The sequence below is a fragment of the Simochromis diagramma genome, unplaced genomic scaffold, assembly GCF_900408965.1.
Source record: "Simochromis diagramma unplaced genomic scaffold, fSimDia1.1 OVJJ01000602.1, whole genome shotgun sequence".
NCBI lineage: Eukaryota > Metazoa > Chordata > Actinopteri > Cichliformes > Cichlidae > Simochromis > Simochromis diagramma.
The window spans coordinates 8135180-8149007 of record NW_024387040.1 but is presented as its reverse complement, the minus strand read 5'-3'; the positions used below and the strand labels follow the sequence as shown (position 1 = coordinate 8149007).

The 13828-nt window shown below is 39.7% G+C and overlaps 1 protein-coding gene across 2 annotated transcripts; it reads left to right on the top strand.

Moving 5' to 3' along the window:
- The first annotated feature begins 65 nt into the window (after nucleotides 1-65).
- Nucleotides 66-12919, top strand: LOC120741126 (zinc transporter ZIP12-like). Of its 2 annotated transcripts, none has more exons than XM_040043812.1 (13): nucleotides 66-937; nucleotides 1741-2036; nucleotides 2709-3029; nucleotides 3114-3321; nucleotides 4341-4504; nucleotides 4661-4832; nucleotides 5139-5311; nucleotides 5400-5555; nucleotides 5734-5808; nucleotides 7410-7482; nucleotides 7638-7796; nucleotides 7896-8083; nucleotides 9620-12919. In XM_040043812.1, the coding sequence occupies exons 2-13, from the start codon at nucleotides 1785-1787 to the stop codon at nucleotides 9746-9748; spliced, it is 2070 nt and encodes a 689-aa protein (XP_039899746.1). In that variant the 5' UTR covers nucleotides 66-937; nucleotides 1741-1784; the 3' UTR covers nucleotides 9749-12919. The 2 variants fall into 2 exon arrangements, with proteins under 2 accessions (XP_039899746.1, XP_039899745.1); XM_040043811.1 differs by having other exon boundaries at nucleotides 66-1295.
- Nucleotides 12920-13828: the final 909 nt, after the last annotated feature.

Here is a 13828-nt window from a genome sequence, read left to right as displayed (position 1 = left end):
GGATTAAATGTATACTTAAACTTCTTTGCCCTGACAAAAATAGTGATTTTACAAAGTGGGCTGTTTGTGGCCCTCGAATATGAAATGAGTTTGACATACCCGTTTTATATAAAAAGCTATTAAAAAGCTGCCAGATCATTTCACGAGTCCCTCCTGAGCAAACACCCTTGTTCTTTTTTAATTTATCGAGCACAACCAGGATCCCATCAACGCTACATTGAAGATGTTGTTCTGCATTAGAAAGGTCAGGAAAACTCACTGCTTGCCTCTATCTACAAATCTAAAGAAACTTTTGAAAATGGCTTTTGTTTGTCCATCTTATACACGAGACACGGCGTGCATAAGTGTGAGCACTTTGCTGTCACAGCCGAGAACAATGTGTCTTTTTTCATAGCCTGTGTTGCACCTGTTTTTTCTGGCAGTATAGATGCTCACAGTGACAGGATTAAGAGCATGAATTGAAACTTTTATGGATTTTTCTTTGTAGGGATGTGATATGTATTGATAAAAAAAGAAAATATATGATGTAGAGAGACAGAAAAAATACAGAAAGAGAGAGAAACACAGCAAAGCAGTCTATTTATGCATAAACCTTTTTTCCTAAGGGAGCTTTTTAAGTATTACTCCATCAGGCTTCAGCCATTCAGTCACCCCTGCTAGAGGCCAGCCCCCCACCATCACCTTATTGTTGAAAATGAGGCAGCACTCTCCATGGTAACTACAGCCCTCCAAGGCTGTCGCAGCTAATCTTCAGGAGCTTACTCACTTCTCATAAGAGGGTTTTACCGGCAGCACCAATGCCCAAAAATTCTCCCCAAACTAGCACTGGATCTTTGGTCTGCCCTACCAGGAAAACCTTCACCCTAGGAGGAAAACAGACCTCGTCACAGCAGCTGATTGGAGCAGAGTGGAGAACGGTATAGGCCTGGTACATCGGGTAAGCTTTTTCATCTGTTCTCTCTCAGGTGTTATTGTAGCTTACAGGAATTTTTAAACAATAAACTATGTGCTCTTGTTGCCGGGTTGAATCGACCTGCAGGGTTTCCAGTGTAGGAGGATGTTGGGAAGCTTAGCGTGTTTTGCAGTGCATGGTTGATCCTTGATTACTCAGAGATCCTGCATAATATGAAAACCTTAGATATGAGCATCGCTGGTGCTTAAACATGGAGTGCTTATGATCATCACACCACATGCACTCACTCACATCACCTTCTCCCTTTCTCTTTTACAACTGGAGCTGCTAAAAACGATTCAATCCATGGACTGCTCTAAAAACTGAGATATAAATCAAAAAGGTAACAGTGTACGCCTCTGTGCCACATACCCACTGCTTAAGAGGAGATATCTCAGATGTGGCTCTGTTTGAGCTATTTCTTTACATTTCTAACAGCTTCTCCCCGGTCCCTATTTTTCCTCAGTACTAATTATGTTGTCTACAGTCTCCCCCTCATGCCCCCGTCTCCCTGCCCCTGTGCTCTCTTTCACTTGCCTGCACTAATCCTTTTGTTATGGACTGAGGGGCCCAGGCTTTTACTGACCATTCGGCACTGTAAGGACTGGTTCACCTCCGAACCGTCCAGTTCACGTCAGATCAGTTGTGCCTATTATTAGCACCTCCCTTGTCTAAAAAACATCACTGCCTTTCTTAGTAGCCTTCTGCCATCATTCACCTTGATACAGTTCTCTCTCTCTGTTTTCTTGTTTTCCGTGTATCACTTCCTTGTCATCTCAAACCTCTAGCCAGTCCTGGAAGTGTGAGGGAGTTTGACGACCTTGGTAGGAACATGTACTTCATGAGCAGTACTTGGTGTTTGCTGCTGCTACTGCTGTATTTTTGTCCTCTTGGGAGAATGCTGGAAGTGAAAGGGCAGGAGCAGGGATACCTGCAGCAGGCTCTCAGGTCCTTGAATTTGCCCGTGGGGCCGGACAACAAGGCTCAACTCCAGAAGAACAGAACCAATGTGCTGATCACCACACTTCTCCAGGCAGTGCGCTGCACAGAGCGGACGGGCAGCTCTCAGGACATGTGTGAGAAGGTAATGCTTACACCTGTCTTAAAATGTTTTATCACTAAAATGTCACTAAATGCTAAACTGAGCAAGGGCAATAATGCTTTTCCTGAACACACAGCAGGAAAAATGTTTGTTATGGCTGGAATGTGAGTGGATGTGGAGGCTTAAGTCCTTGACCTGCACAGAGCATTCATGGCTTTAAACATCCCTCCGTTTGACATAATAAACTCTACAGAGTGGATTTAGAGGTACTACACATGCTTGTGCAGCTGGGCTGACAGTGTGATTATCAGAATCAGAAAGACTTTATTTATCCCCCAGGGGCAATTAAGATACAACAGAGCAGCATGACGTGGAAGATAAGGATGTCTGCGTCAAACTTTTAAATTAAGATTTAGTAATTAAGAGAGTAGCTTTTATCTCTCTTCAGTGAATATCCAGCTCTTTCCCAGAAGAAACAGTGCTTCACTCACTCTCTCAAACGTTTGCAACCTGCATGTGGGGTTAATTGGTCTCAACCGCTTCTTTTCCAAGAAGCAAAGAACAGAACATTGTGTGCAGAGAAAAAGTAGTGCTGTTATCAACACAACATCTTTCAAAAGTTAGCATGACCTAGATTTTTTCAACTTCCTTTAAATAAAATGTATTAAAAAAAATTATAATTATTATTTTTAATCACTCCTGTCCTTGTTACAGTGCCTGACACCAGACATAGCCCTCTCTGTGCTGAAGGATGATGGGAAGGATGTCCTCACTGAGGAGAACTACCAGCAGATCTCAACTGTCCTGCTGTACTATATAATTAACTTGCAAGACCTGTGTGTGTCAAATGCTGCCCCCCCTCCTTCTTCCTTTTCCTCCTCATCTGGGAACTTTCAGTTCTATCTTCTGGCCCTCACTAACTTACACCCAGCTGAAGACAACAGCTTCCTTTCATCCAATGAAACAGAAAGCATCCTGCAGGTCATCAACCAACACTATGAGCCATCCAGCCACCATATACCCTCAAGTTCTCAAGTGAGAGAGCATTTTCTGACAGATATATCTTTTTTTACCGTGTGTACGCCTGCATATAAATAATTCAGTTTTTCCATACCACAGTGCATCGATGCAGCTCATCTCTTGGAAGATGCTGATGTTAAGGGAAATCCAGGTGCTGGTACATCTGCTGTTCCCAGAGTGGCCGCAGCCATCATTAGCCATATTCTCCAAGGCCACTGTTTCAGAAAGAGAAACCTGCCGCCTCCTGCCTTCTTTACAGATTATATCTTTCATTCTCTTAACTGCACAAGTAACCTGCAGATTATGGGTGAGTTCAAAAGAGCATGTTTGTATATTTTCCTTCCAGACCACAGCTACACACCATTACCTATATAAACATCAAATGCAAAGCAGCATTAGCTTTGTACAACACATGCTCTCGTTTTAGCTCCATTTTCAGCCTGAGAAAAGGACACCTTAGATTTTAAATATGGTTTTGTTCACCAGCTGGTTTACCCACTATGTGAATATAACCACTGCCTGATTGAAGGCACAGGTGGGACAATTCAAACACTTTCTACTAGCAACAGCCAGTGGATCCATTGTTCATATTAAAGCCTCTATATAAAATATGGTCATAGCCACCATGACCTTACCCATTGGTACATGACGTTCCACTGTGAAGCCATTACAGCTTTAAAGCCACGAATCACGATACTGGGTTGGATCTGACTGAGACACTGGGAAATATTGCACACCCTTAAGGGAGTGACGAGTCAATCACAGAGGATGCTGTCCTAAAACGCATCCTGCTTCTTTTTGACTCTAAGGGAGACCATCACATACATCATACTATTTTAAATAAGTCATCAGGAGAGTGTTCACTAAGGTGATAAAGCATCATACTACTTTTCAACCAGATGAGTCGCCCCCTGCTGGCTATTAGAAAGAATGCAGGAAGCTATGTCCATCATTCTTATACAGTTAATGATTATTACAAGATTACTGAACAATAATAGAGGCTTTAGCTGTTCTTTGTTTTTTGTAAGTCTTCTTAACAGACATGCTCCAAGAGGGAACCGATTATCTTGAGACTAGATGCTCAAATACTGCATCAAAGGCAGTACTATAAAACTATACTTACACATATGAAAATTGTTAAAATTATTTCATGACAGTAAAAAATGCAGGTTAATTTGAGGTTCAGTCACACCAAGAAATGACTGATGTACTGGATTTCAAAACAGTTTGTCCCCATCTTTTTATTTGTCTTTTTAAGCGATGAATAAAGAAATGCTGGTTTAAAGCACTGACCCCTGATATATTGTGTTCCATTTATCTGTTTAGACCTGGAGGAGTTGCTTCGTCAGCTGAGAGTAGGATGGGAAGGAGGAATGCACTCTCGCAACAGGAAGAGACGAGGCATCATAGTAGGTTCAAAGAAGGTGGCTAGGGATTTGCAAGATAGCTGCAACCCCGGAATTGAAGGAATAAACAGTGACTGGGCACAGGTATGGTGAGATAAATATTTGATTGGGTTATGACAAACAAAAAGTACTGAAAACCATAAAACACTGAATGAAAAACTTCATTCAGGCACAGTGAGACTTGATTTGAAATACCTCCTACTCACTTCCAAATTTGCCTTTTCTTTTTCTTCCAATCAGGTATGTTTTTCAGCCAATCAGCTGGTGGATATTTTTGCTCTGGATCCTCATTTGCCGATTTCCAAGGAACACTTCAGACAAATTTGCCCAGCCATCATTCAGCAGTTGCTAGGCAATGCCTGTGAGCCTGAAGAGCAACAAACAAGAGGGTCTCTGCCCACAGCTCTCGAGAGTAAGACGCTTTACCTGATTGTTTCTCTTCACAAACCAACGTTGTAATAAAAACAACATGCTATAGTTTCAGCTAAATAAAACACACCAATAGTTGCAATTCTTACCAGCAATGAACATGACATTGACTAAGTTAGAAATAGCATAAATAGCAGTGTACGGATGAGCTGACGTTAAGGTGGGTTGCAAAGTGGATTGCAGAGGCCGAATCAGCTGCACTTGCCTCTGAGGCCAGACATAATAAATCACTTGTTCTTTACTACATTTTTGGTTCGGTGTTTTATGCAAAGCTGTCTCCTTCCTGCAGAATATGGCTACAGCACAGCTGCTGTCTTTCTCATCACGGTGGGCTCCATGTTTGGTATCTGTCTGATCTTCTTCAACTCCTGCCAAGAAACCTACTCACTAATCCTGCAGCTGTTTGTTGGTCTGGCAGTGGGAACCCTGTCAGGAGACGCTCTCTTGCACCTCATACCACAGGTACAAGGTCACCGCACCGTCCACTATAACCCACCACACACATAGCTTGAGTGTGGAGTAAATTGTTTCCTCTCTGTCTACTTTGCAGATCCTTGGCCTCCATCACAGCACACACAATCATGGTGATGAGGACTATGATGAAGAAAAAGATTATTTGTGGAAGATCTTGGGAGTGATTGCTGGGATTTACAGCTTTTTCCTCATTGAAAAACTATTCTCCTTTTTAGTCCCTTCTCATAGTCATGTAAGGCTTTTGTTTTGTAGCCTTTATCAATTTAATGACAAAAAAGATGAATCTGAGAAAGTTACTCAGAAGCAGTGCATCACAGGCTTAAACATTTAAGGGTCTTGCAAAAGCAGAAACACATTTCTATGACTGTGCATGTTGAGCAACTGATCTCATGAATTTCTTTTGTGTGCAGGGTCATGGCGGTGACCTTTCCTTGAACTGCAATGGTCACTCACAGAGAGGCAAGTCTATCTCCACAATACAGCTGGTGAGTCCAGTCACGAGTCACACTGAACAGTTTTTTTGCTTTGTTTTAATAAAAAGACTGTTCTTCGCAGGTAAATTTTCATTCCTATACCCATCCATGTTATTTATTTAGTGATAAAACACACGGTTGTGACTATAGTAAGGCAATTCTGCTCATGTCAACACATTGATGAAATGTGTACGCTAACACTGTAACACAGGAGACCTATTTAAGTGAAAATAATTTCATTCACCCCAGTCATGCTTCACTCCCCCATTACGCCTCCAAGAAAGCAGCAAGTGTTGTGCTAGAGAATGGTATTCACCACACAAGTTGAGGGGCGGTACAAAGATTTGGCATAATCCTGATCCCATCTTTCATCACACTTTATTTAGTATTAATTCCCCCAAATTCTTGATCAAAAATTGACTGAAATCACCAAAATTTCCGCACTGCTCTTATATAACAAAATGATTAGTGGTGTAGGAGGGAGTAAAGAAACAGAACATGTAGGATGCTGGAGAATGAGAAGTATTAAATCATTCAGCAATCACTTCATGCTGTTGAATTGTGCAAAGACAGTTTAATACCTCAGGACTTGATCCTTTTAAATACACAAACAGGTCTCAGAGACTAGATCCCTCACATGGAAAGCCTAACGAATATGGATTTAGAAACCATTTACCCACATTTGTAATTTGTCATTATATATGGTTTATTTCCTGAAAAGATACCATTTGCAAAGGATGTGCCAATATGTAAACCTGGAGATAAACATCTCCTCATAAACTATAGGCTCATCTCTCTACTTCCAGAGTACTATAAGGATTTAGACCCAAAAGAACCACAACACACACTTTCATTGGCTTCATAGATACAGTTTTGTTTCCTGTTCTCATGCTGTCCTCTCTAGCCCAGCATGAGTAGAGGTCTCTTTTTTTTCCTCTTGTACTTTCCCATTGTAGTGTACATTTCAGTGTTTTTTCTGTAATGCAACCGTTCTCTGACTTGTATCCCCATGTGATGTCTGTGTTGTGTGTGTATGGTCGGGGGGCGGGTTCATTCCACTGCAGGGCATCCTGCCACTGCATGTGGCGAATAAAACTTGAACTTGAACTTGCTATTGAAAACAAAGAATATGTTGTGGGAGTATTTTTAGTTAAAAGAAAATTGATACAGTTGATCATAACCTTTAACTTAACAAACTATGCACATATGGGGTTAGAGGTTTGGCATTATCTTTGGTAAGAACACTTATCTTGAAAACTGGAATCAGTTTACCAGGCAAATGCTACAAAATCAAAACTGAAATCTGTTGTGTGGGGTTCCCCAAGATTCTGTCTCGGGGCCACTGGTTTTCATATTGTACATTAATGATGTGCAATATCAAAGATATTGAAAGTAATATTGTTTGCAAATGGCAAACTTATTGTGTTGTGGAAATAACTTGAAACAACTTCTGAATAACTTCTTGATATTAACGCTAAAGGCAGCATAACTACTACTAAAGTTAAGTCTCATGTATCTCCTTTAATTTGACAACTATTCTACAATTCTCTCTTAAATCAAAGGCTAAAAATGTTCAAGAATCCCTGGTGTTAACAGGTATGTCTATCTTGCAGGGACCCGTGGATGACTTGGAGTGTACAGAAATGTCTCCTGAGCATGCAAACACAAGGCGTCCTTCACATCCTAGTAAGCTAAACTTCTTTTTTCTTGTTTTTTAAATGAGCTGCGCCATCACACGCAGATGAATGAGTTGTGCTTTGTAATTAGTTGCCTGGCACGACAGAGGAATTGTTACAGTTTGAGGATGAGTTTGTTGACACAGGCCCTCTTTGTGTTCCCAGGACAAGGGGTTTCTCTGCTGGCTGTGATGGTAATTGTGGGAGACAGTCTTCATAACTTTGCTGATGGCCTGGTTATCGGGGCAGCTTTCTCCTCTTCATCTGAGACTGGAATGGCGACCACTGTGGCCATCCTGTGTCACGAGATTCCACATGAGATGGGTGAGAGGTCACTGTGTTTTCATTTGGATGACTTTGTTATCTTTTGGAAACTATTCTCCTTGACTGGCTGACTTATCTTGTATGCTTTTTGTCTCCAAGGGGACTTTGCAGTGCTGCTCAGCTCTGGACTCTCAGTGAAGACTGCTGTGCTAATGAACTTTCTCAGCGCTCTGACGGCCTTCATGGGGCTCTACATCGGACTTTTTGTTTCTTCAGAGACAGAAGTGCAGAAGTGGATCTTTTCTGTCACTGCTGGGATTTTTCTCTATTTGTCATTGGTGGAAATGGTAAGCCAGGTTTTATGAAGCACATGGCTTGTGATATTCTTTATTAGCCATTCCATGTTGACAACAAATCCTGTAAAAGGTCAGAACCTACGATGTAATCTACGGTGTCTCTACCATAAAACTTTATTGTTGTTCAAAAACAGTAAAGAAAAAAAATCCCAAATGTGAATGACCCAAACAGATGCATTGGGGTGACATAATTTACTTTCAGTGATCCTCTGTCCTGGTGCAGAAATAACTAGTGCCTCAATGTATCAATAGTCCCCCTTAAATGCACTTTTGAACTCCAGTTTGAGTAACACTTTACAAAACATTAAACTGATCCAATGATCTCAAGCAGAAACTTTGGAGGCTGGCTCTAAAACGCCAGCTAGGACAGTGTTAAAAAATGCAGTTCATTCAAGATGATGGCTCCGAATTCCCATAGACTTCCAAACATTTAACTTCAATAATAGATTACAATGTTGTTGTTTTCGTACAAAAAAAATTGTCACGTCTGTGTTGCTCTTTATAAGCAATTTCCCTAATTTCCTTCGGGATTAATAAAGTATTCTGATTCTGATTCTGATTCTAAATATGATTTTTGATTTAATAATGTGAATAAGATTGTTACTGTGTGGTATGGCCAGTCGAAAAGCTTTGTGTTATAGTTTTAGTGAGTGAAAGTCATTTCCTTATTTGCTATTAGCATTAGCATGTGTGCTAAGGCTAATACTGTAGCATTGCACCCCTATAGCTTAATGTTTCAGTCTTGCTAGTGTTAGCTAATAACTTCAATCTAATCTAAACAAAAACAGTCAAAATACTAAACAAATGGGTGATATTACTTTGGTTAAATTAGTGCATTTTAACCAGCAGGAGTCTTTAAAGGGTCATTAAATGTGTTCTAATGCCACTACTAAATTCAAATTCAAGTTCAAATATTGTTTTAGCAGAAACTAAACCAATGGAAAACTGGTCAAACAGCTGAGAATTACAGCTTTTGCAGATCATGAAAAATTGCACATAAAATTACTCCAATCTCCAAGAGACCATCAGGAACCAAAAACTGAGCCCTTTTTAGGGGTGTGTGTATATCAACCTGTTTTCATGCTATGTGTCTCTCAGGATTGTCTGTCATCAGTTTGCAGGCATTTGTATGTGACCAAATGCCTGCAAAAATAGCGGCACTCCCATCAACCTGAGCTGTGCACTTTATATTATTTTACAAAGTACTAACACACTAATTTGTGTGATTAACAAAAGGTTTTACCTGTTAAACTAGTAGTAAGCTGACCTCAGCATCAAGAAGCTCAAAGTCCAGCTGTGCTTCAGAACAGCGTCATGGAATGCTTAGCGTGTTTGTAAATTCTGGTTTAAGATTTAAACCTTAAGTAGTACAGTTGGAAAGTACTGAGCGATGGGAAAATCGCTGACTGTTATTTTCACGAGGTTATGTGGAAGTACGAAAACTAGAGAATAATGCCAGCCCTACCCTGAATTTCTGCCAAACTGCTGAAGGTTTTGCTCTTACTCTTATTTTCTCTCTTTCATCAGCTTCCAGAGATGAATCGAGTAAAGACCGACAGACCGTGCCTCATGTTTTTCCTCCAGAACCTCGGTCTCCTGTTGGGTTGGGCCTGCCTTTTGTTGCTCGCGCTCTTTGAACATGAACTCAAATTTTAAATGCAGTGTGCATCTTCCTCACAGGGTCGAGCCAAAACAAAATGCCGAGTCGTACTAGAGTTTTAAATTTCCATTAACTGGTTTGTTATCATCTCTTAGCATGTGCAACCAGTAGATTTGAATAATTATTGATGATGTTGTAGTCTCAACAATGGATCAGATATATGTACTGTGGTGCGAAGCCTGTCTTTTTTTATACTTGATGATTTATTTTTGTATGTTAGGTACAGTGTGTGTGCCTGTATATGGACTGTAAATGTCTAGTTTCATTGCCTTTTTGGTAGCACCATCTGTTGTTCATGTTGCCTCAGACAATCAAATTCAATGATCAAGAGTATATTGTAAAGCTCCCTTTTTTATTAACATTTTTATTTATTTTTTTCCATTGCCTTTAAACTGATGGAAATTTTAACTGGAAAATTAATAGATTAATTTGGGTGTTGTTGATATAATGATGCAGATGATTTGAGGGACATTTTACTTGATGAGCTTGTAATAGCCACATCAAATTTCCAAATCATATGGGAAAACACAGATGGTTTTAAATTTGTACACTTAATTCCAATTAAAGTAGCACTAAAGTTTTTCAGTATTGCTCTTCAACAATATTGTCCCGTTGAAAGATAATCCCTTTGAGTCTCCATTCAATGTATTTCTAATTAATTCCTTTATTTATTTTTTTGCATGATATACACGAAATTATAAAGAGTTGTGCTTTTCAGGAATTCCGCATAATTTCCTGTGTGTTTGGGCGACTTCTAAATATACACAAACTAATTGGCTTGATGAGAAACTAATATTAGGAACAAAGAAAAGGATTTAAGCCTCTTTGTCAGGCACAAGCTGGTATCATTTACAGTTATTTTTGAAGCCCTATTTTGAAAAACGTTGCTCCGCTTCTGCTTCTCATCTCAGAGGCATTGTTCTTTGTTTTTTGAGGCCTCTCTGTGATCCAATATGAGGGCACTTCCACCCACCTGAGCTACTTGTTCTCTTCATCCACCAACCTGGATGACTAACGCTCATCGCTGTGCAAGACAGAAACGCCGCAGCGGTCCGACCCACACAGAGCACACGCTCTTTACCGGTCAGAGTGGGCTCGCAGAAGGAGGTGGAGGAAGATGGGAATGTGATGAATACATAAGCACAATGAAATAAATGAAACATGGCAAATCAACTTATTTGTACATAAAATTGGATTTGTGATACTGAAAGAGCGAGTGGGCTTAAAAATGGATTTTTTCTTTCCTTTAATCAGCTTGCTGTGATTAAATTCTGGTGCTCTCAGCATCAACATATTTCTGTAAAATTTGAGCAAACAGCTGTCGAGCATTTACTTTATTCGTGCGAGGGATTACTTTCTTCTATGCTGATTATGTTAATTTGCCATTCTGCGCTTATTATCTAACTGCAAAGTCATTTCCATAAACAGTGTCATGAGATTATTTGGCTATCATGGCAGAAAGAGCTGACACCATTTACTGTGACTTCCCGAGAAATGTTCAGACAATAGGAGGAAGCCCATTGAATTTTCTCTTATTCTAGCAATTTTGCTGTTATTTTAAAAATCTCAGCCTCTTCAGCACTTCCAGGAAAGCTCCAGGCCTACTCGTTTGTGTGTAAATCTGCTCTTTTGCACCACAGAGGCATTTTTTTTTTTGGCATGCTCATGTTTTCAAGGTAACTGTTGCCAGGATGGATGAAGGAAGTGCTTTTATTTGGGCCATGCTGGTTTGAACACTGAGTATTCTCACTTGCTCAGCAGAGACCTCTCAGAAGAAGAGCTCAGCTGCGGGGGGTCATCAGGGCAGGAGAACACACAAACAATGGGAAAAAGCTACTAGAGAGACAGAGAACAGGAAACATAAAAATATTTTTCCCTTTGATTGAAACGGATCTGATTGAAAACAATTCTTCCTGCCTGTTTTTGTTGTGACACAAAAACACGCCAGCAAATAGTTGCCACACAGTGAGGGAAATGCTTTAGTTTTTATACATATTAGCACCTTAAAAACTGGCTTTAACTCACATATACTCATTCCATCAATCTTTTTTTTTCTTCTTAGGTACAATTTTTTTTTACAAATGTTGCTAAAAAAAACAAACAAACAAAAAAAACCCTCAAAATATCACAACAGGGCAGTTGAATGCCTTATGATGTTAAATACACAAAGACAAAAGAAGCATATAATAATAATAACCAGACAAACCTGCACTGTTACCCCTGTTTAGATGTACATTTTTCACTTTTTCTTTGGAAATCATTGCTAAAATGAACCTTTACCTCAAAAATAAGATACTAACGAACTGATAATTGGTCCAAATACTGTGGAACATCACCTCCTGTGGACCTCATTGTGTCCTGATATAACAGTGTACATAACTGGTATAAAATATAAATCTATAGTTTTCAGCATAAAATGTTTTTGTTTTATAAAGTCTTGGTACACGTGAGACACTCAGAGTGCATCCACCACCATGGCCATCGCCTTTTTTTTTTGCATCAGTGTTTATAGAAATTGCTCCCACATAACTTATTATATACAGTTCTTACGGTTCTCCTTTAAAATGCAAATGCACATGAAACCACTAGAGGGCAATAATGAATACCAATTTCAGAGCTCTCTAAAGTCTTTTGAGAATAGCATTCTTCAGCACCAGCATGGTTTTACAGGAGACACTATACCATGAGTGCGATATTGCAAAGTTCATACCGAGGGATATAATGTAGATGCAGTTCCTTTCTTTCACTTTACCTGGTTCAAACTACCTTGTTTTAGCAAATGACTCATTTATACAGGTGAAACGATAAGAAAAGTTACCTTTCTACACTTCAACAAACAATAAAAAGTAGAAATTATGAATTAATATTTACATCTGTCACTGAAAATATCCTGAAGTTGCATCTGTTATAATGCAAGGTTTTTTGGGTTGGATTTATCGGCTACACATCCATGATGTAAATCTTCCCTTTCACTGCATCTTAAAAGTTTTCCACTGAACTGAGATTTAGTGACCCTGTAGGACAATAGAGTGCAGAGAATTAATAATCAAGTTCAATAAACCAGTTTTAGATGATCTGATCTTTGTGAGATGGCACATCATTTTGACTCATCAGACAAGGCAATTATTTCTATTCTTCTGTTGTCTGGTTTTGCTGAGGCCATGTGAATTGCGGTATGTTCTTAGCCGGTGTGTTCTTTTGTTGCTTCACCCCATTTACTTCAAGTTTGTTCAGAGATGTCATTCAGAGATCCTCCTCTGCATACCTTGGTTGTATCAGTGATTCATTTGATGTTGCCTTCCTATCAGCTCAAAGCAGTCTGGCTATTCTCCTGTGACCTCTGACATCAACAAGGCATTTTCACCCAGTGAACTGCAGCTGACTGGATATTTTCACTTTGTTAGATCACTATTTGTAATCCCTAGAGGTGGGAATATCCCAGTAAATCAGCATTTCTGAAATACTCAGATCAGCCTGTCTAGCACCAACAACCGTACCACATTTAGAGTAAGGTAAGTCTGAAAGGTGTACCTTTCAAAGTGTTCAGTGCGGGTTGTCTATATCACCTTACTTACTAGGATTCTATTAATTTTCCTATTTTTGGCAGTCATTTGATAAATAAAAGTTCATTTCAAGCCTGAAAGCAGATGAAAGATTCATTTAATACAAACCTGGTGATTTTCCTTTGGTATGCATGAAATTTTGTAATCTGAAATTTTGTTGCTTTCTTTTCTCAAAATAAACTTAGCCCAAAAAGTATGGATTCTCTGTTTGGTCAATTATTTCCTTGCTGTAACAATTCTTCTTGGCAATAAATCTCATAGTGTTTGAAAGCCTTTTTATTTCCCCTTAAATGATGCTGCATTTGTAAGGAGAATTCATTTGTGCGATTGCTATCTGCTATATCTTATTCTGAGCTTCTTGTACCCCATGTGCTGCCAATCAGGTGACTGACTGGTGTCTGATTAGCAGCACCTTTGAGGATGGACCCTACTACAGGGGTCAGTTGGTGTCTGCTGCAAGCATGCCATGATTGACTGATGTGCATAGCGCCCGTGCCACTGGACAATTTCAAG

Coding starts and splice junctions, on each gene's coding strand:
- LOC120741126 (XM_040043812.1), top strand. CDS start 1,785: ATGTACTTCATGAGCAGTACTTGGTGTTTGCTGCTGCTACTGCTGTAT. Junction 4,833..5,138: donor TCTGCCCACAGCTCTCGAGA/GTAAGACGCTTT, acceptor TCCTTCCTGCAG/AATATGGCTACAGCACAGCT. Junction 5,556..5,733: donor TAGTCCCTTCTCATAGTCAT/GTAAGGCTTTTG, acceptor TTTTGTGTGCAG/GGTCATGGCGGTGACCTTTC.